The sequence below is a fragment of the Semicossyphus pulcher genome, unplaced genomic scaffold (genome assembly GCF_022749685.1).
Source record: "Semicossyphus pulcher isolate SPU_LCO1_2020_fin unplaced genomic scaffold, fSemPul1.0.p SCAF_18, whole genome shotgun sequence".
NCBI classification, from domain to species: domain Eukaryota; kingdom Metazoa; phylum Chordata; class Actinopteri; order Labriformes; family Labridae; genus Semicossyphus; species Semicossyphus pulcher.
In genome coordinates, this window is record NW_027211691.1 from 13,123,495 (window position 1) to 13,147,370 (window position 23,876).

General features: G+C 42.0%; 1 protein-coding gene across 1 annotated transcript in view; it reads left to right on the top strand.

The window, feature by feature from the left end:
• The window catches only part of ofcc1 (orofacial cleft 1 candidate 1), a 190,650-nt gene that overhangs the window by 160,499 nt on the left and 6,275 nt on the right, over positions 1 to 23,876 (top strand). Inside the window, exons 21-23 of the mRNA XM_069667856.1 lie at positions 2,147 to 2,399; positions 2,945 to 3,108; positions 6,154 to 6,313. Of these exons, the coding sequence (XP_069523957.1) occupies positions 2,147 to 2,399; positions 2,945 to 3,108; positions 6,154 to 6,313 (577 nt within the window). The remainder of the gene's footprint in view (positions 1 to 2,146; positions 2,400 to 2,944; positions 3,109 to 6,153; positions 6,314 to 23,876) is intronic.

A 23,876-nucleotide genomic window follows, 5' to 3' on the forward strand; every position in this document is an offset into this window, starting at 1 on the left:
GGGGCTGCAAACATCACGCATTAACTCATGGAAAGTGATAGAGGAGGAAGAAGGGAAAAATGTGGCTGAATAAAGGAAAAAAAAGGATGGACTGAGGGGGTGGGTAGGAGGTGAAAAAACAAAAATGTGAAAACAGAGGGGGTCAACATTGGATGACAACTTCCACATGTCCAAATCGCCTGCTCTCCCTCCGAGCATTTCTCTCTCCATGCAATGTCCAGAGCTGCTGGTGCCCAGTGAGAGAGAGCGAGAGAGAGAGAGAGAGAAAGAGAGACCAAGTGACATTCAGTGTGGCCAGTGTGGTGACAAGCCTCCCTCCCTTCTTGTTTCTATCTCACTTTCTTTTTCCTTCTCTCTGACTCTCTGTCTCTCTTTGCAGAAGGACAAACCTCCTCTGGCCCCGGTGTTGCTTTAACCACCATCAGCTCTCCTTCTTCCTTTTCTCTTTTATATTCTTATGTTTTCACCCTAACACATGAAAGTGTTTAAACAGTCTAAAAATGCTCTGATAAGTCCCACGTTCGATATTGTACTAAAAATGAATGTCGCTGTATTTTAAGGCTCATTTTAGTTGTAATTTAATCATCTTGTAACCATCTGTCAAATGAATAGGGTTCAATATTTCCTTGTTAAATGTAGAGAAGAAAAAGCATAAAATGAAAATATTCACACAAAGAAGTGAGCATTTACTTTCAACCAATGGTCAGTATCAACATTAGCTATAAAGCACATTTCAATACAGTATCACATTTAAGGAGACATCAAATTTGATTTAACATTGAATAATGCATTTAATATGGAACAATGCTGCTATTGTCAAATACTTGTAATATTTAATGTAAAATGTATTGAACTTGTTTCATAATACTATACGGTACGATACAATGTGGTACGATACAATATGGTACGATATGGTATGGTACGGTACGATACAATACGATGCGATGCGATACGATACAATACGATACAATATGGTACGACAATACGATACGATGCGATGCGATACGATACAATACGGTACGATACGATACGATACGATACAATACGGTACGATACGACACGACACGATACGATACGATACAATACGATGCGATGCGATACAATACGGCATGATACAATATGTTTATGCCTTACCATACTATACAATATGATGCGGTAAGATACAATATGATACCATACGATATAATACGATTCAATACGTTACAATATGATACAATACTTTATTGTCTCTGTAGGGAAATTTGTCTTGGACTCGAACGCTGCACACATTTAGCTGCCTCCTAAGTAGTATTGATAACTTTTAAATTCATTTGATCATCATCATGTAAAATATCAAGTATGAAAGCAGGAAAACTTAAGAAAAAACTAATTCTATGATCATATCATGACAAATTGATATTGATGTTCTATAAAAAATATCCTCCTGTCATTCTTGAAATGAAATTAAAATGCCAAATTAATCAGAAGAATAAAGGCCTACCATGTTAAAATTAACATTGAACTCCTCTACCTGAATCTTTCATTCAGTCAGATAATCTCTGTGCTCTAAAGGGACTTCTGGAGGATTGAATCTCTGTGTTTTGAGATTTGCCTCAGATAGACCTCCACTGTCAGATTAATGGACAGAATCTGAGAGACGCTCGACTCTTGGAGCAAATCAGATGGAAATTAATGAGCAAAAACTGGACCTCTCCTCTCCCACCACTGACTCTACCTCCTCCTGACTGATGGAAGATTAAGAAACTCATGAGGCTTGCTGTAAACGGGGAGTTTAACTTACTATAGGAGGCTGAAAAAGCTTTCTTGAGTTTCAAACTGATTTGCAATAACACAGGTGTAAATACTGTTACTGCGACTTGTCCATTTCATCTTTGATTTTGCCACTTTTTGAGCAGATGTACTCGTGACAGACGAGTAAGGCTGCACATACTAGAAAAAGCACAAATTATAATGTTAATTGTCATCAACCTAATTCAATATGATTGAATCAACCACAAACAGACCAACATAGTATGTGAATTGCTTTAACCATTTGCCCTTGAGCTGCAAACCACACAAACACACACACATATTGACACACACACACACACTTCACACTCAGTCTACCCACATGCACATCACCCGCCTCTGTTTCCTCTCTCGTAAGATTCCAGTTCCACGCACACACGGTGGACCTGGTGTACCAGGGTTCTCTGCTCCACACCCGGGAGGAGCTGGCGATGGTGGTGGTGGGTCCCCTGACCTTGAACGCCATAACGTTCCTGCTGGTTCTGATCAGATGGGGCTGTCAACAGATATTTGGCTCACTCCCTTCCTTCACGTCAAAGTTTATCATGGCTCAGGGAGTGTGGACAGTCCTCGACCCCCTGGCAGTCTTTGCAGTGGACGCCGTCCTCGGGGTAAGTCACTTAAAAATAACTTGGACACTTGTGCACTTTAAATAGGAGTTCACTTTATCTTGGCAAAGTGACTTTAGATTACAAAAAAGGGGGGAGGGGAGAGGGTGAGAAAAAAATGTGCAAGGTTAGATGGGTGTCGTTTTTGGCAGTGTGTTGGATTTTGTCAGTGAGGAGGACTGAAATGATTTAGACTGCTTGTTAAAACACTTGACAAGAGGTACGGTCTAAATCTAAATCAAATCCCAGTTAAATGGTTAATCATTCTAAAATCAGTATTCTATTAGTAATAATATACATTTCCACGAATGATTCAAAACCTTTGTTATATTTGTGAATGAAAAAAACAAAACAATCTAGGACATAGAGTCTGAGTCACGCCAGCTGACCAGTGTGACACTCAGTCCTTAAGCCATCATGTGATCTTCCTCTGATCAATCCCTGTCTTGAGCCAGAGCTTCTCCATATTGCAAATGTCCAGTCGTATACATCTAACAGTTACTGATTTATCTTTTTTCTCCCTTTTCTTTCAATCTGTGTCTCCTCAGCGTCTCGCCTACAGCCCAGACACACCGGTGGGTGACGCAGCTAAGCTGTACTGGCACTTCTATCGCGCCGACCAATCAGGAGCAGCGGGAGTTATCATCACGCTCTTCCTGTACGCAGTCCTTTTTCTGCTCTCCATCACCATCCTCTCCATTTACCTGCTCAGGTGAGTGACACAGGTAGACGAAAATCTGTGAATATATCTTGTTTGTTTTCACCTTTCTCCCATAAATACAATCAATTCTATTTCCAGTGGCTTCAGTTCCTTTCCTTTGAGCTCTACGTCTTACCTTTGTGGTAGCTGATAATCCTCACAACACGACTCAAGTCGCCAGTTTTCAAGGGTAGTTTTCCCTGTAGGGACCGTCTGCCGGTGAGGAGGATCTCAGGCCCTCACCAGCTTTCTATTCTCAAGCACCAGTTCAGAAATAACTCCAAAACCGTCCACCCCCGCATCCGCATGCCGTGTTTCACCCCATCCACCACTCCTCTCCCTCCTCTGTCCACAGAAAAGCACAAAAACAACAGAAAATGAAAACAAATGTTGATCTAATCCTTTTTGATTTTATAGTCGCATGGAATTACTTAAGCAGTTATGCATCAACCTCACACATCTACACACACACGCACACACAATGCGTTATCAGACACAGAGCAGAAGTACACACATGCAACACAGTTGCCTTCTTTGAACACACCATACTCTGCGATTGGTTGTAATATTGAAAGCGTTTCGAATTGAAAAGTTAGATGTGTTTTGATACAGCGTGAACATATAACCCCCTTACATTATCCGATTAGGCTGAATGTTTTGCATGGTTGGAATCACCGCAGGTTTCATACATATTGAAATGGACTGCATATACATGGTGGCGAGCATCTTAATGCACTATGTGTTCCACTCATGTCTTGCAGATTGAGGTCAACCATGCTGAAACATTCTCTTGCTTGGTTTATATTATGTTTTTGCCTTCTATAGAGCTGTTAGAAGCTTGGTTAGTGGGGATGAACAGGAAAAGAAGGCTGGTCCCAAACTGTATATCCCTAAAATTACAGGAGATTGACACTGCATTACAACGGGAGGGCAGACTTACACATACTCTGCAGCACCGATAAGTCCACATTTCAGCGTAAAAGATGACTATTGCACTTTTTAAATAATAGAAGGACAATTTTTTGCAGCATGAAAGTGCAAAAGTATAAGGACGGGTGATAAATTACAGATTAATGTAACTCAGCATTCATCCAAGGTGTGTTCTCCCACCCTCATATACGACCAAATTCCATTAACAGCTCAAAATGTAAGAAAAGCCTTATTGAATTAATCAGTTTGAGATTGGCGGCCGAGGAGAGGGTGCCATCTAATTTCAGTAAGCGGGACGCTTATCGGGCTCCGGCTAAATGGACAATATTAAAACAGCAGCCGGGAATAATGACTTCTGCCACTCAACCGCCACACGGGTTTGTATTGAATGTAGGCCACGAGGCTGAAGCAAGGCTGATAATTTTATGGGTTACAGTTTCCTATTGGCTGCAAGGAAGGGGCTCTGACACAGAGCGTGACCTATTTCTAAAAAAAATGCCCCAGGCTATATGTATAGATAGAATGGACTGTTATCCTTTTTTAATTACATTTTAGGCAGCCTTTATTCACTGGCTGCAAAAAATACACATTAGTGATGTGTTAGACACCTCTATCCTGTTTGAAACTTCATAAACACCAACAAAAAAAAGTGATGTGACAGTTATACGGGTGCAGTTACACCCAAATTACACGGTCCAAGACTTAAAAGTGAGTTAGTTTGCATTCCCTTACACAAGTATTGGTTTCTATGTGTATGTGAGGGATTCCATGTGGAAGGGAATTAAGTACTCAAGTTATGTACATACAGCATTCAGTGAGGATGTGCTGTTTAGATCAGTTATCTCTTCTTAGAAGAAAATGGACCCATGGGCTGTAAAAGGAATTTGTATTGGTGTGAGATTGGGAGGAAACTCTAATGTATGGAGTGATTTTCATTTAATGTACAAAGGTTCCAAACACAGATACCCTTTATTTTATCCACCATGATCGTGTTGTCATAAATACTTTCAAATCTTTGTAGCCCTTAAGTTAACACATCATCAGGTCACACTGAACAAATAAGTAATACATACACAACTTACATTCAGGGCACTCCCAACACTAAGACTGGAGACTGTTTTGATGCCAAACATACAAAGATGTTGAATTTCTCCACGAGAGAGAGACAGCATAAATGAATGAGAAGCACAATTCAAGTGTAGGATGAAAATGAATGCATGCTATTCCTGTGTCTGAGGTCAAGATTCTACAAACATCCCTCTCCCAAGAGCGATGGGGAATGATGCTGGGTTCAAAGCTCCACACTAGCGTCTTGTATAAATCCCGGCCTCCTTGATGTTGGTTTTATTTGAGAGTTGATTACCCTCTGACAGGCTAGAATCTCTATGGAAGGGCACAAGGTCTGCTGGTTTTGATGGTCAGCCAAGGCATTTGTTTACAGACATGGTGATTCTTTTTAGGGGTTGGCTGCGTGCACCCTTGTGTGGCAAAGGAAAAATAACACTTTGGTGATGTGCGCTCATCTGGAGGTATGAATCAATACGCCTTTTGCTGTGCAGAATGTTTCCTTGTGACTCAGGCCCGTCTCTCCAGACACATCTGCAACCAAGCACGTCCGTTGCATCTGCCATCTTTGAAGCTCAGCATTAACACTGAAGAGGATCCCAGGATCTGACTCCCACACATTAACAGATGTACAACCACGCAGACACACAGCCAAACACAGACATGGCTACAGTCAGCTTGTGTTAACAAAGTGCTTCCCACTCACAGGCCAATTTGTTTGATTCCTTTTTGCTCTTTCATTGTGTTAGAATTGATGTTTTATATATTTATAGAGCGTTACACTGCAAACACGCTTTGTGTAATCAATAGATGTTTCACATGTTCTTCCAGCAAGTTGGTTTTATTGTCATTCGACCTTTTCAACAAAAGCCAGCCAATGTGGAAGTAAAAACTGGACATGATTCTGCTTGGCACAAGGTAGGTATTGACAGTTTGACCCCACATCTGACCCCAATTTGACCCCATGTGACCTTTATGCGGCCAAAGGCAGTGATTTAGCATGGCCTCAATCCTGCTACAACTTCCCCCTGCTGACTTCTCCTCTCACACTACATCTTCCAGATTCCACAACAATGGCCGCATGCTGGACGTCTTTCAGCGGCTCACAGCCAAGGAGGGGACGTACTTCCTGCCTGAAGACCTGGAGCTGTCCAATCAGGAGCTGAGCTACATTGTGAAGAAAGCAGAGCAGTGGAGAGGCTACAATGGGGAGAGGCGTAAGGTAAGCATCTCCCCACACTGCAGCCTCTCCTGTCTCTGTAGACAACGGTCTTCTCCTCAAACCCTTGGTGATTAATTGGGCTAATGGATGTTTTCTTAACGAGACAATGAGTCAAAAGGTCACCATTACTAATCTGTTAGATTGGTCTGTGAATAAGGAAGGAATTACAGTTTGTTGTCTGTAACCCCCGGGAGGTTTGTTTCATGTTTGAGCGCTAAACGAACGGGAGAGGAAGAGCCATGATGCTATCACTCTCTTCACCAATACCTCTTTCTATTTGGTCACTTTAACGAAGATATTACGTCCGAGAAGATATATACAATAGGCTCATTTTATGTCATTACATTTTCTTTAGTTACATTTCAGAAAGCTGAGAATTCATCTCAGAGGTCTTTAGCTTCATTCTAATTAGTACAAGATAATTACCAAAACAGGATCCCGGCTAGCGGGCTGCCTGATTAGTCTGTGGAAACCAATTTCCGAAGATATTTCATTAAAGAAAGACTGCTCAATCAACACATACTGGGGTGCATATATGCAAAAGCTGCACTGGGCATTCTCTTAAAGTGGACAACTTAGTGTCATGGGGAATGCAAGGTCCCAGTTTGCATAAATCTATGTCCCAGAAATTGCAATTGCTTTGGAGTTTGTTTGACAGCCCAGTGCAGGTCGACGGTGATGACACAGGGAAAGGCAACGTATTAGCACCGAGCCTACACCCAGTGTAAAATCTTTGCATAGTGATTGAAAATGTGACTTGTTGAGATAAGGGAAATGGAACACAGCGATCAAACTGCAGCCCCCTTTAATTTATTTTGTAGGATTTGTTAGTGGCACACATCGGTCCGTGTTCTCCGTGTTCATTAACTCCCCTGCTCTTTGCTTGTACAAGTTCAAATGGCTGCAAAGGGGTAAAATGGAACCAGACAGTGAACTTGAAAAATATGGAATGGCTGGTTGATGATGTAACAATTTGTTTTTTTATGTGGGGTAAAAACAGGCTTTACAAAAAAATGTTTGGGGGGTCAAAGTGGTTAATATTTTTATGATAGGGGAAATCCAATCACTACTAAAACAACTTGCTCTGAGAAGCCCTGCATTGACAAATTGACAGTCTACTTACATTATGAATGGATCTTTAAAAACACAATTAGATGCAGAGATGTAATGATGGACCTTGTTCCAATGAATAAATATATGTTTACTAATGATAAATACAGAATTGTGTCTCTTTGAAATTGTCGCTCTTGTCAGATAAAAGAAAATATTGATTGCAGTTAGTTTTACACAATCTCTATTGAACATTATTATTGATTCTGATTGGCTAATTATGATCTGAATGTCCGGTAAATTTGACGTCGGTCTCAGACGGAAAAAAGACAAGAGACAAAACAGCTGAGAGAAACCAATAAAGGTTCACCGATGTAAAAACTGTAGGCTACGACAGAGAGATCTACACAAGTGAAGACAGCACATGAAGTAAACATAAACAGAACAGTACAGGATACAGTGGTGTTTAAAGACAGTGAATAAAAAAGAAAATGTCAACAGACTCTGACAGTGACGAGACAGAAAACCTCAATCAGGTGCTGCGCTGATTCCTGCGGTCCCATTCAACTTGTCTTACTTCACCATCAGTGGAATTGTTTCCCTTTAACATGAGTAGAAACAGCTAGCTTAGCTCATTTTATTGTGAGTAATAACAGCTAATTTAGCTCATTTTAATGTGAGTAAAACAGCTAGCTTAGCTCATTTTAATGTGAGTAATAACAGCTAGGTTAGCTTATTTTAATGTGAGTCATAACAGCTAGCTTAGCTTATTTTAATGTGAGTAAAAACAGCTAGGTTAGCTTATCTTAATGTGAGTAAAATCAGCTCAGTTAGCTTGCTCGAGTTAACCGTTGTTATGGACGCAGCTGTGAGTGTAGTGGACTAAGCGAAAAATGGAAAGATAATAATTTTTAAATTAATTAAAACTTTTCCAAATAAATATTTGTTGTCAAATTATAGATTTCGTAAGTAGGTAGCCGTGTAATAAGTGGGATAATGTATAGTGAGCAGGTTGTTATTGCAGAGGAACCCCTTTGCATCATCTGCCAAAATAGATGTCTTCAGAAGTTGACCTCACTTCCTGTTCCTGTTGATAGTGAATCCTATCAAAGTTGAACTCCTGAAAAAGATGATGAATATTGTTTACATTTTTGGCACTTTAAAAGGGGACATTCATGTTACTTGAAACATGCATAACTTACTGAATACATTTAGTGTTACTGCTTTTTCCTCCTTGTCCATCTCTTTCTAGACACGTCTTGTAAGCTTTAATGAACTGCAGCCCTGGCTCTGAGAGGTGACTACACCACTGCTAATGGAATGCTGATGCTCCTGTTTATTGGGAGAAAATTGAACCTCCCAATGTTTGGAGACTTTGAAAGAAAATTACAGCCCCAAAGTTTGTGATTAAGAAAATGCTTCATTTAGCGGCTGATGGCCTCTTGCTGCGGTGGCACTGCTAAATCATCCTCGCATTACTGCATATCTCCCTCCACGGCAACAATTACAGCGTACTTCATATTGTCCCTAATTTGCCGTTATTAAACGGATAAAATGCTAACACGTTAACACATTCTCCAGCATGATGAAAATTTAGGGTTATTGCATTTTATGATTTTTACATTATTCAAGCCGACCATTTTTCATCACAATAAGATGGGCTTTGCCATTATTTCATAATTATTGTACCAATTTCTCCTGAGAGAAGGGTCACTTTCCCACCTCAGCAAAGACATATCCCTATTAGACTCATTTGCCTACATGCAAATTTTTGTCACTTTTCCCTCATTAACTATTTATCATCGACAGGAAAAAAAAATATTCATGAAGCCGAGCAAAGGAGCCGCCCGACAGAGCTGAAACTAATATTTTGCAACTCTAATGATTTTTTGCATCCTTAATTAGATAGAATAAGGTTGATATGATTAGGTCAGGATGTAGTGTTTTTCATTAAAAATACATTTCAGAAACTGTATTCCAAATGTGCCCTTGCAATTAAATAATGAATCCGACGCATGCCTTATTACGGACCCAATTAATATCAGAGGCAAGGGCGTAATTTTAATAACAGTGGGCCACGAGGCCTTCATTAGCTGGGAGAGAGAAAGGAGGGATGAGGAGAAGGAAAACAAGGCACTCGCAAGAACAGCAGCAGTCTGATATTGAGCCAATTTTAGAAAGTTATTGAACAGCACACTCTAAAAAAGGATAAAGTGTGACATTTTCAACTAATCAGATCTGGGGCAAGAAGGGACTGAAAATACCTCGTTTGTTTTAGTCTCATTTGATGCCAGTTATATGTCAGGTGCAAGACAAGGAGACTGAGAATTTAAACTCATTTAGAGGATCACATTTGAAAGTATTTTAAGGTTAATCTACTATTAAAATAAGCTTACACAATGCTAGAACCTCTACTTTAGTAACAGATAGAGGAATTTAAGAGATATATTATGTCTTTTAACTGTTTGTCTTGTTTCTTAACTGTCGTCATGTGTTACATTACATCAGATATAATGGAACAAGCAGACTGTTCATTATTTTTACCGAATGTTGACGAGACTTTAAAGTTGTAATCTTGAAGATCTCCGTTTTGTTCTCTTTGGCGGCACCTATGGCGATAAATGGTAATTGCAGGAGCACACTTCCCAGATATCCAGACAGTGTTACATGTGTGACGTCCACGGTTGGCTCCTGTTGTAATGGTTGTAACTCTTGATTTTCCTCGCTGACGGTCGCTTTCCTTTTTACACTGTTTGCCTTCATCTTAACGTCAAGTTTGATGCTGTGTTCGAAATGCCATACTATACCTGCAGTACGTACTGATTTGGCCAAAATGCAGTGTGCAGTATGCAAACAAAAGCAAAATGTGCAGTATGCCAAAAATGCCCAGATGTCGTACTGATTCGGAAAAATACTGCAAAATGAATTTGAAAAGCTCTGCCATACTACATACTACCACCGAATGCAGTATGCAGTGTATAGCATGTAGTATATAGTATGTAGTATGTAGTATGTGGTATATAGTACGGCATTTCGAACACAGCATGTTTCTTTTTCTTTGGATTGTCACTTATTGTCGTATCTGTAGTCATCGATCTTTTCTTTGTTTGTTCAGCCATAGTAGATTACTGTTTACTCGTAACACTTGCAGAGACCGGAAAAGCAGCCGCTAAGCTCCGCCTGCCCTCTCTGGCAGACCAACCACTGTTGGGTGACGGAAAACGCATCACAAACTGGGCGCCACTTGTGATTTTTTCCGCACAAGTCGCACCAGACACCCAGTCCATAATACTGCAAATGCAAAGGCTTTCATCAGTGGGCCATAGGCTCAATCACCATTGTGTTAGCTCATTCAGGGATAGATAGCGACTTAACAGACATTGATGTAAATGAAAATCTTCGAGATTATCACTTTAATATCAGATGCACGTACTAGTTAACTTAAGATTTTGTAAGTAAATGTAAAGCAGTGCTCCAAACATCACATATTTTGTAATTACAACATTTTTTTAAAAGGAGAAATACACAACAAATGACAAAGTTGAAGTGGGTAAAATTGTTTTTTTTAAATATGATTATAATGAAGTTAAATTTGTCATCCTGTGTGCTGTGTTGTAACTTCACACCCAACAAAACCTCTCTGACGCTGTCTCTCCCTCCAGCACTGAAACAATAAAAAAGAATCCACATCCAATAACCAACCTGCAAATGGCCTATTATTATCAAACTTGTAATTTTCACAAGGCAGTCATAAAACATAATCTAATTTTTACTTTCTCACCAATTAACTTTATATTAGAGATCCATCCATGCCATATGATCATTTGAGTTGTTTCAAGGTTTAAGTGTTGCTGGCAGGTTAAGGTGTCAGCCGTAGAGCTGAGAGAGGGTGAGTGAGTCAGTGGCCGATCTACCTGTGTGCTCTTTAATTTGATGTCAGGAAGGAAGGAAGTAGAAAGAATGAGTTTCCGTCAAAGATCAATAGCCTCAAGTGTTGTGGATAACAGCTGAGTGAGGGGGCGTTAGCTCACACACCAATTATGACATCATTATTGAAATTCTTTGAGACTTACCTCACACTTTCCTCACTTCTATTTACATATGTAGCACATACCATAGTGTGCATTATGATAAAACATCGTATGAGCTCAACAGATTATTGCTATAAAATAAAGAAAAACATGTAGGAAGTAAGAGATTTCAGCCCCAAATCAATGCCCAAGAGCAAATTGCCAGTGCATTGTAACTATGACTATGACTGTGTAACTGTTTCTCAGATGGATTAGCATGGACGCTAACAAAACATGTGTAATAATCCAATCAAAAGCTGACAGATATGTATGGGAAACAGCAGTTAATGCTGAACAATTAGAGAAAAACTTTCAAAATAAAACAAACAAACGAGCATCCCTTCTTTCTGAGTGCTTTTAGTGCTTTCATGCTCAGAGCTAGTGAGTGTGCTAGCATGCTCCACATCATGATAGTGTTTCAGTAATGAGCCCCATTAATTATGTAAAGGCAGTGATGCAGATGGACCTAATTAATTGTCTCCCGTCACCCCCTTGATTACTGTACCTGGAAGGGAGTTGTTAATTTCTGTAATACTTAAGCAGGTATGCAAACTGTTTTGTCAGAGCCACCGCCATGACAATGACAGAGTAGAGAACCAGCGTACCCGCTGCACGGCTCGTCCTGCTAATTCACTGAAAGGAAACTTTCCCAGTGGTGGTGGTGACATTGTGATAATTGAAGGAGAGAGGGAGAGATTAAAAGAAGTGGGGAAGGAGGGAGGGGAGGGGAGAGGAGAGAGGGGGTTTGCGTGGTGGCCCTGGAGATGTTTTCGCAACTTGATTGCATCAACATTTGCGTACCTTCGTGCCGTTTGTCTCCGTATGTCTAGGTAATGGGTTACCAGCGGGCAAGTTTGGGAACACCCAAGGTGCTTTGCAACAGCAGCGTGGTTGTTGGGGAGCAAACCTGTTGAGAGTCAAGCAGCACAGATTGGAGTGGTAATGATAACCTGAGTCCGGGAGGCTGGCTGTTAATCATAAAGGATGTGTTCTCCATCTTAACATACAGCCGTGACATGATTGTACCACCTGACCACAGAAATACGAGGGCCATCTTTTTCCTTCCAATTTCCTAAATAACATTTATATCTATAATCTCATTGCACAAGTTAATTCAGAAATATTCTATCTTGCCTTGAATCTCAAAATAAATCACAAAACAATATAATTTTGTTACAGTTTCTTACTGAAAATACCCGAAAAACACTGAATAGCGGTAGGAAACAGTCCTTTTCCACTTTTAATACTGTAACTTAGTTTGCATCCCTGCAAATAAGGAATTTTAACATCATACAATCGGAATGGCCTCTAAACTCTACTATAAAGCAAGAGTGCAATACTCAGCCTTTCACCTGTTTTATTCATCAGTTTCCCGTCCAAATTATACAGTAAGGCAAGTGTGAGGCCACCTGAGACGCGAATCTAACCTCAAGTAAAGGAAGAAGAAACTTTAGTGAGGAAGGGCGGACAGAGGGAGCAGCAGGCCGTGACAGGATACACAGGAACCGCTGTCACACAACAATAGAACCCTCAGCTGCTGAACAGGAACCCATAACAGCAGCACAGGAACACAAGGAGATGCGAGGAGGAGCTGAGTGCTTCGGTAGCTCAGGAGGGGTCGTGTAGAGTCAAAGGGCAACTATTGGTCTATGGTGTGTGTGTGCAAGCGTTTGTGTAAGCGTGGGGTCACCGGAGTCCTCCCAACCCCCCAATAACCTCTACCAAAGAGCAATGTTGTCAGGGTGTGTGCATGTGTGGGCACTTATGTGTACAGTGTGCGTGTATACAGTCTGTCTGTGCATGTGTAAGTGTGACTACATGCACACAAACCTTTCTGTGCACTCGCACGTGCATGTCACATTAGAGTGGCTTCTTCAATTACAGCGGATGAGGTTTTTTTTTTTTTTTTCAGTGGACAGCGCTGAGGGCCCCAATGGCCCCGGGCGATAGCGAGCAGGCAGGCAAGGACAGGAGCGACGTAGCAGCAAGCACAGCTTTCACAGTCAGAGCATTAGGGAGCTCAATATGAGATATGACTGCAAAGGCTACATGCCTGTGTTCCTGAAAAGGTCATGGACTTTGCTGGGCAGCAATGTGTGAAAGCGGTGCTCACTGGTTAAAAAAGAACACACACAAAAAAAAAGATAAAGATCAAACAGATGTTCACTCTCACCGTTTTACCAGTTCACACAGAAGATTTTATAGACACAAATACAAAACCCATCCATATAAACTGGCCGATGTGATATTTATATATATTTACAAATCACAACAGCCATCTGCTGGGACTGGATCTGTGGAGAAAGACATACAACAACAAAGAAAAACTTTACACACGACAGTTCTCATAAGGAAAATATGCTAAAGACCTGGACCCTTTTCATGGCTTTTTGTGCACATTAACCGTGACCTTAAATGTGCTGTTAGAGGTGAGCTGTTCTCTACTAGTCAGTCCCTAGCTCGCTTTTTTCTTCCAGCATTGTTGTGATACTCGTGCCTCATCTTTGACCTCTGTTTAGCACCTGCTGGTAGGAGACAGAGACCACACACAATAGCCAAACTGGGCCTGTACGTAGCTTTCTCAAGAGGCCTGGGCATGTGACGGCAAGAACAGCTTAACCATTGTCACAGTTGTGTAACAAACAGAGGTTGGCATAATAACTCATAATAACTGAGCAGGAATTGGTAATCACTATGACAACACGCCAATGTTGTATTTGGTTACTATTTATTTACAATGCTGTTTGTTGTGGTCAGATCTTATTGGCTAGCATATGATTCATAGGCTCTACGTTGGGTGTACTGTGTCAGATTCACAGAAGGGCCCAGGCATCAGGGTTCACTCCTTACAACTTGACGTATGTTTGAAGACATTTATGCATATAGGAGTCTTCAGCTGCTATTACAGAAGAAAGTAATTCCTCATGAGGAGGTTTATTTTTCTGACATGTTAAATGTCTCATGCATGCTCACAATTTCTAGCTTTCTTTCTCTCTGTCATAGTGAGTATATTTTGTTAAGCAGTGTGTAATCTCTATTTTCTACAAATTTTTTGGTATTTCGGTATTGGAAGGTTTCTGTTTTGTTGTCTGTAGTGTGTTTGTAGTCTATGTAGTATTGGCAGACTACCTTTCTGCAGTCTTAAAGGTATAATAAGTAGGATTTTTTCTTGCATTTTATCAACAACAAATTCAAACTGGGCCCCTCCTCCTGGGCTCTTCGTCACCAGAAGCTCACTCTCACTCTCTTGTGCGAGAACACGCCCAACCCTGCCGAGCTAACACTGACAGCATCACGGTTACCCTTGCGGTAGCATGCTAACCGCCGGTTACCTTTGTGCTAGCATGCTAACCGCCTGCTACCTTTGCGCTAGCATGCTATCTGCCAGTTAGCTTTGAGCTTGCATACTTACCGCTGGTTAGCTTGTCCTACCCGGTTTAAGGCACCTACATGTCCAACAGAAAGGAGGCCAGCTTTGCATCGCTATTTCGCCATGTTCGCCAGTCCGAATGGGGCCCAGTTGCTAATTTGAACCACTCCCACACTCACCTATACACTGTGATTGGCTCAGGGAACCACAACAGCGCCCCACCTGAAAATGTCGCGAGCAAAGCCAAACAATACATGCAGAGGGAAGGGTCTCACAAGGGTCTGCACACACACTCACCAACACACATGTATAGAGGCCCATACGTGATGATTTATATTATATTATACTTGTAAAAGTCTATATATTATTTTTCTAGGAAAATCCTACTTATTATACCTTTAAGTTGCATGCAGGAAAACCAGTCGAGAGAGTAGAGAGTAAAAGAGGTGACTGCAAACCCTGATCCTGTCTGTTGTCATCTGACTTTTGATGTGTTGTGAAAGGTGGGTTCGTCTCATATCCTGGTTTCAGTTACGTTTTACAAACATCAGGCCAATTGAAGTAAGGAAGGGCCTTTATCTTCCTCCTGTTTGTGTTTGAATTCACAAGGTGATGCATGCAGTTTCTCACAAACATGCCACAATAATGTCTCATCCCATTTCCAAAGAGGCCCACTGTTCCAGCGGTAGATAGAGGGAGAAAGTGTTCCAGTATGAACTTGTCGGTGTGAACACTTTAATTACAGGGAGTGTCAGCCCCATTGCTTAATGTGTCCCTCACAATTAATCCAAGGAGAGGATGTCATTATCTACCAAAGCCTGGGCCTGGGCAGCGTCTCTGTCGGAGGGAAAGAAGGAGTGATGAGAGAGTGGAAAAGACAAATCCAGTCAAAAGAAGGAAGTGCCTTTACTCAGCAGCTGATAGTCGACCTCTGTGTCATACAGAAGGATCAGACTAAGATTCTTGCAGATTATTTCAAAAGATTGTGCTCTTTAGATGTTTTGGACAATCGCCTCTTATGACTCCATCAACGAGGAAGAGATTTTTCCTTTAATTTCTTCATATTATGAAGCTTCACCGTCAGCTGTGAAAACAAGTCCAGCTGGAAGAAGTTAGACTGACTCCGGGTTTTCATCACTTGAAGGGGCTTTTCCATCCGTCCCTACCTCTCCTCATCTTTTACCTCCACTCCTTCCTCTTCCATTATACCTAAGGAGTCGTGGCCTGTTGCATTGCCATCCCATAATGTGAGCGAGAAAGCAATAAAGAGTGAGAAAAGATTGCTTTGCACACGGGAAAACAACATACACACACTTTACATACACACAAAGGCACTGCTGTATGTAATGCTGACTCAAACAAACATGTATACAGCCTGTAACTCTGCAGAGCTTTTACAGCTTGAACTTGACAGATCTGATTCTTTGTGACTGTCCATCGTTAGTCACTTCTTCCCCCCTTTCTCCCTTCCTTCCCTTTAAAGAGTTTGACCTTGGCCGCTTCCTGCGGCCCGCAGGGGATGAGGAAGGTCTGGTGATTGTGACAGGTGTCGTGTCTTAACAGCCCCACATGACATCCTGAGGAGAGATAGACATTTGGATTTTTTTTTTTTTTTTCATAGGGGTTTCACTTATAACCTTAAAGAGACAGGGCGTGTGTGCATGTGTGTGTCTGCACATGTACAGTAACCATGTGAGAGGGAATGTGTGTGTGTGTGTGTGTGTGTGTGTGTGTGTGTGTGTGCGTCTTACGGCTCATTCCCAGCTCCCATTTCGATTATTGGCTTGGATACTTATCACCTCCAGCCTCGGAGGCCTGATTAGGTTGAAACTACTCCAAAGTCAAATTTTGGATATCAAAGGCAATACTCAACTTTGGCATCTGTCTGCAGCATCTTAATACGGAGCCCGGGCTCCTGACATGTTGAGAATTGAGCACAACGTCTTAAAATATGTGTTCCGTACAGTTAAAGTGAGGAAATGTGTTTGCAAGGATTACCAGAAGGAGGCATGTCTACAAATACTGAATTAGCTTGGTGTTAGTATCACAGTGTGATCAGTGTAGCCTTTGAGGACTGTATGGTTTGTGATTAGGTCTAGTTAAAGAGTGTGGTATGTGCTTTAATGTGCAGGGATGTATGTTTCTGTTTTAATCCTTGCATTAATACTTATAATTTTGCACCTGCAGGCTACCGCAGGTGGAGGCACCAGTATAATGTGTTAAGTGTTTTAAATAGAACGTGGAACACATATATCTCTCTTCATTTTCAGGTAAACTTAAATTTTCTTCAGCACAAACCTGGAAAACTGATCTCTTTATGGCCCAGATGAGTCAGAAACGCTGTAGAAGTAAAAGACGGGCTACTATCCGAGTTGTTTACTGTAGGCTGCGAGTAGGCTTTATTTTCTGCAAAGGAGATTAGTAACAGTGAATTATGCATATCTTATTTTCTGGATTATCTCAGGCACTCACAGATACTATCTCAGCGGATAATCTCTTTTAAAGTTGTTCAGTTTATTTTGAATGTAAATATAGTCATTGATGCTTGTTTATCTTTTCTCGAAGTCCAATTTAGTCCGTGCTACTTTTGGATCGAGTGTGTTGTTGCACTTTAACTTCAAGTTGAAATATTTATAGTCGGTGATCTTTGCTTTACAACCACAGTAATGAGAGGAGAGCGGATGAAAAGCCAGTGTAGCGTACTAGCAGTTTTATCACTCTGTGTGTGTGTGTGTGTGTGCCCCTGCATGCAATATGAATGGGTGGCCTGTCTTGTCCAGTGGTGCGTTTAACCAGACACAGACCTTTGCTTCAGCCAAATCAGGCCCAACGCAGACAGTGTGCATCCATGCCATTTTCAAGCTGCTCCAATTATATCTGCCGAGCGTCCACATATTGGCCAAATTTACAATAATAGCATATCTATTTCCATCCTAATGGCTGACATTGCTTGGCTTATCCATGCATGTATGTCGGTGGTCTTTTATGCTCTGTGCTTTGGTCTGTTCCCAGCCATGTGCAATGTGCTGTAGCCTGTCTTGGCCTTGCATCTGTGTGTGTTGCATCAGGCTCGTGTGTGCATGTCTATCTGTGTGTATGCATGCATGCATTAATATCTCTATGAATGAACATGTGCGTTTGTACACTGTGACCCCTGACGTAAAAAAAAAAAAAAGCATTTGTACCACAGTATATGTGCCTTTTATTTTAAATGTGTGTGCATGTGTGACCCCAGTGCATGTATGTTGGTGCATGTGTCTATCAGCTTGTGTTGGCACGTGTGTTTGTGTGTCTACACACAGTCTGTGTCTGTGGTATAAACCGAGAGCTCGGCAAACAGGCCTTGAGCCCGGGCCAGCTCTGACAGACAGGGTGGTGGAGGTGGTGGTGGTGGAGTGGAGGGATTGACCCTCTATAGCTTAGAGAGCCTCTGCACAGTACGCTCTCCTCTCCCACTCCCTCCCCATCTCCCCGTAACCCTCCCTCCCCTCCATCCCCCCCCCTCCCTGCTGCCTAGCCCCAAGTGCCCGCAGGCACTGGAGATGCACGCATGCGTTGCCTCGCTGTGTGAGGCTTTGTCTGTTTGTGAGCACGGATGTGTGTGTGTGTGTGTGTGTGTGTGTGTGTGTGTGTTAGCATGTAGATGAGCATTTGTGTGTGTGTGTGTGTGTGTGCGTGTGTGGATGAGGATCCGTGGACAAAAGAAGCAACCATGTCTACCTCTTCTCTCACTTGGCAATAATCATTGATGCTCCTTTCTGCTCTATCTGTGCTCGTGTGCTCGCTGCATGTTCATGTTATGACTGCCTTTTGTTATGAATTGTACAAACAGATCACTGTCATGTGGTTACACTTAATAGAATTACAGTATTCCTACATGAACACAAGGCATAGCCTAATAAAATCAATGTTTAACTAAATCAATGTTTAGTCTTAAGATTTAGTTGCTTCCATAGATCAGTTGACAAAGTTATAAAACATTTCTATTAGGAAGATGAGTCATATTTTTTTTTGTACAATACAGCGGTGATGTAAACACATAAAACTTCTATGGCAGAATCTATAAGCAGTTGCAATTGCCCTTATACTGTGTTTACTTAGAGGAGCAGTTCACCCCCAGAAAAAGCCACTGTCAGTCAAAGCTGGTGTAATCAATAGAAGCAATAATATCTGAAATTGGCACCATAGCTTTGGAGAAAGTTGCACAAACAGCTCTTGGTTTCGCCCATTCTACATTCCTACAACACCCAGCCTGCATTGTGCCTCTCCCTCTGAAAGGAACGGCCCAGCGAGAGACACTGGAGTGAAATACTACCGTTTCCGTTGCAGGCAATGGCTCAGAGCGGTACAGAATCCGAAATATAATGAGAATATACCTGTGGATCGTCTAAAAAATCTTCAGGTCTGCAGTGTAAATTTCAAACCTGATGATTTTGAACGAGACATGACATCGGAGGATGGCGTCCTAGATTGAGGAAGTGTAGTTTAGCAAGTATTTTTTTCAACCATTATGGCGTTAGCTCCACATACTAGCATGATAGGACTGAGGTTGAAAATTGGTGAACTGGCCCTTTAATACAAAAGGATGATCAGTCATATTTTACAATACTACTTATTAACGGTGTTTGACTGTGCAAAATATATGAAAATGGCATAAGTGATGGTTTATGTAGCCTCAGAGTTCTGGACATCCCTGGGTGCCCCCAAGCTGGCCTTTCATAATCTGCTGCAGAGCTGCTGTAATGTGTATCCCAAATAGTTCCAAGTTTTTCCTGATAACAATGCTTTTGTGACTCAGGTTTGGCTCACTTTTGGCACATCTACATTTAATAAGAGTTTGGCAAATACTCAGGTGACTTGCGACCTCATAAATTATTTCAAAGGCTTATGTGCTGTTTGTCTTTTTTACACAGGAAGCTCCACTTTATTCATACCACTGTAACAGCCGATGAAGCCTTGTCCAGACACAGTTTTTCCTCAACTCATTTTCAAACCTAGCACCCTTTGTCCAAATTTAGCCCCCTAAATGTGTTAGTAATAATATCATTTCCTATTACAAGCCCTCTCCTCAGTACAGATATAAATACATATTTAGCCACAGCACAATCTCCACATCCAGCTCCATTCCCACTGCAGCCCTTTCTAAGTGCCAGAACCAACCACAGCCCCATCCTAAGTACCAGGTCCAGAACCAGCACCACCCTCAGTTCTCCCCAATACTATACCTATACCTCTTCTCCACAGTGCTCCAAGTCTCAGTCCCACCATAGTACCAGCCACAGCCGGGGCTTCCATGTGCGACTGACACATAAATAACCAAGCCTGTCCGCCACCCAGGCAAATTCAAATGCACCTGTCAAAGTGATGAAGCACCCGCCCGCAGGGAAGCATTGTTTACATTTTCACTCCACTCTTCACAAAAGTGAGATTCTAATTATTTTCCCACTGTAAATTAAAGCCAAGTGGGACAGAACTACAAACCAGAATGATCATGGCAGTGGCAGGAGGAAAAACCCCAGCCCTACCATGTATGCATGCACTGGGAAAAGGGTGAAGAAAGTGTGTGGGTGGGAGACGGAGGGAAGGTCAGTAGCTTCTGTCAAGAGGGAGACAGAGAGGGGAGAACATGGAGGTATATAGCATTCACACAGGCTACTTATGTTGTGCTCATTATAGGCAGGGTCCAGAGAACTTCAACCAACTTGAATACATTACTCCCCTCACATTTCATACATAATAATGTGCCAAAAATGTGCTGCATTATTTTTCATATCAATGGTCATGGACAGAGAAAGACAGAGAGAGAGAGCGAGAGAGAGAGAGAGAGATTTAATTAGTCTACGGGAACATGCAAATGGAAGGTAAAATTAGACAGTGGACGGGAGACCTGGGGAAGAGTGAATGTATGAATGGTAATGATGGCTATCTAGTTTGGATCAATCATTAAGGGATCAGGGGGACTGACAGGCCTGCTTGTGCCCACGCCTTAGGCTCCTGTGCTGGACAGTCGCCAGCCTGGCTCAGTCTGCCTGCCCAGGGAGACTTCTCTGTCTCTGCTGCTTTCTGTTCAGTCACACACAAGAACATATACATGTACATATATATCAAAAATGCTAGAATGGAAACAACTTGGTAACTTAGACCCCTAGAGTCCTCTCGGATCAGAAGAAGCGCTCTCACCTCGCTGTCTTACCAGTGTTGCTGTACCTTGCACGAAACTAAGAACAAATTCGGCGTTGTTTGGGCTTCTGAATCCCCGCGACAGCAGCCGGAAGTTCAGTGCGCATCACAGCAGTGCGCCGGAAAGGGGGGGCGGAGATCAGCAGGTTTTGTGTTCCCCCTCGGAGCTGAGGCGATTACCGGGTCTACTGCAGAGAGAATGCAGATTGTAACCTTTCCCACTTTTTGACCAGTGGGAAAGGGGCTTTACTGTAGGCAGTAATACATGTTTTCAAAGTGGCATATTAACGCACACATTACTTGACTACAGCTCACTTCTGATTTGCTGTCCAGGCCTATGATTGGTTCCCATTTTGACACTATGTTTTCATAACCAGTTGAAAATAGACAAAGTTTTCTGCAAGGTCAAGAGGTCAAGTTCGGGAACTGTTTTGGATTTCAACTGGGACATGTTGTCTGGAGTCACAGGATATGTCCTTTTTAATGGTGGTCGGTGTTAGACACCATGTTTATGTCCAACATGTCAGAGAATTGAGGAAAATGTCAGACATAGTTATTTGTGACAGTCAAGGACATGTGAGAGAAGTGTGTGAAATACATTGTACCTTTCCCAGACATAGCTTTTACTAGACCAGTCTGTCAGCCAGTGGAAAGTTACTATATTCCTGCCCCTGCTTTTAATTGAGGTAAGAAGAGGGGTCACTTTTTAAATATAACAGGAAAAATATCATTTTTAGAATAAAGTGCATTCATTTTTTTTAGAAATCCAAGGCAGTAATTCCTATTATTTTGCCTTTACCTTACAAAACAGAAGTAGAATTCCAAATCTATCTCTTGACAGACTTTAAATAAACTAAATAAACACACACTTGAATAAAAATGATTGACAGACCAGTCAAATTTTATTACAAGTCACAGCAAATTTTTCAAAAGAAAAGCTTTCCACAGGCGTCTGCATTTAAGTACTGATTGCTTTTCTTCTGCATTCACATGGAGTATGGTATGATTCGGTAGGTGTGAAATCGCATCTTCTCCCAGAAAGACAGACAGACTATATTTGTGAACCATGGAGCCATGTCTGCAGCTGTGCCATCCCCACTTCCTGTGCCCTGTCCCTCCCTCCCATTCTCTCTGTGTGCATTTGCGGTAATGTCTACAAATCCTAAAATTTATGTCCCTGCTGGAAAACATGGTTTGCTGTTTATAGTCCTCCGCTAAAAGAAATAAGGCCCGTCTCTCCTGATGCTAGTCAAGAGACTGATGCAGACTCTATCAGATTTCTAAATACAGACCCCGACAATAAATCCCGGCTTGATTGGGTTTGAATTGGGTTAGCTCACTTGAATGCTATCTGCTTAACCCACAGCTGGCCTGTCTGCTCCATGCAGGCATTGAACCTAAATCAGTCACTTAGTGCTATCAAATGGAACAATGGTGGAGTGGAGAGAGCACTCACGCTAGGGCTAGAAGCCAGGCTAGCATCATAACGCAACACAACAGACCAGAACAGAGTAGTGTGGAGCAGACAGGCCCCTTAATGCTCTTTCCTTTTTGTGTCTCAGCAATGATGCATCCTGAGAGCCATGGTGCATTGCATGAAATGGCATCACCCAAACCGAACACACAAACACCTTTTCAAGCTTTTGTCTGGTCTTGTCAAGTGGATTTCACGTGCTAATTAGCGTAGGATGGTGGCATGGCTAACATCAAAAAAATCTATTTTCATGCAAGCCAAAATACATACACATGCACACTACACAAGGGGATTTAAGCAGGTGCGTTTAACCAAAGTGACTGAGAGTACAGAGGCTCAATGCACGGGTTTCTATCACTACTGTACAGCTTGGTTTGTACTATCCTGGAGTGGGGCCTTAACCGGGTCAAAGGCACACTTCCTGTGACCAGTACAGCAGGGAAGGTGTTTCCTTACTCAGATGTCTTTTTTTTTCCAAATCTGTGGCTCTTAATGTTTTTGTGTTCATACTGTATGAACAAGCCACAATGCAGAAAAGGATGTAGGATTTTCTGCACACTCCTATCTGTGTTCGAAAAAGAAAGAAAAGCAACACACACTATCCAAACAGACTGATTGCTGCCTAGCAGAGGTGCTGATTACTTAAGGAATTCAGGTAATCACTTTCCCCCAGTGTGGGCCGAGGCCAAGCTGCAGGCAACGCGCAGTTGAGGCGATTTCACTAATGAGCGTCTTAATTAGCGCTGAAGAGATGCATCCCCGCGTCCCCATGTCCCCTTTTAAAACACACACATTCACACACACCTTCTTTAAACTTGTCCTCCTTCTTCTTTGCACTTCTGACTCTCTGACATTTTGACAACGAGGGTCCTTTCTGCTCACGAGTCTCTAATCACAAGTGGGGTAATGGCTCCCGCTGTTTTCTCGGTGAGGTGCCTAGAGTTGTGTTTGGCTAACCGTTTGTAAGTGCGGGGTGACATCGATACAGCGCCAAATTAAAGCTCTCCTTCAGCTTGACCCTGCCACTCACGGCCCCGCTGAATGAGTTTGCCTTTTTCCTCTTTCTGTGTTTTTAAACGAATCATAATTACGCAGCCAATTAGGGGGTCACCTTGAGTTTTGCAAATTACTTCGAAAACTTCCTCCTCTTTGACTGCGTGTGTGTGTGTGTGAGGCCGAGTGTGTGTGTGCATGAGCTTGTTAAAAAGCCACACAAATCACTTCTATAATAGTTGTATTATCTTTACTGTGTGCATATGGTTTTACTCCTTTGCCTTTATTTAATGCGATGTATAAGATCCCCCACGATGCATGCTATGGGCACACACTCAGCCTTCACCAGCAGACACTATCAGAAAGAGGGGGAGCCTCCATGATCTTCACACATGGATGACTTCGAGTTACATGACCTATATAACA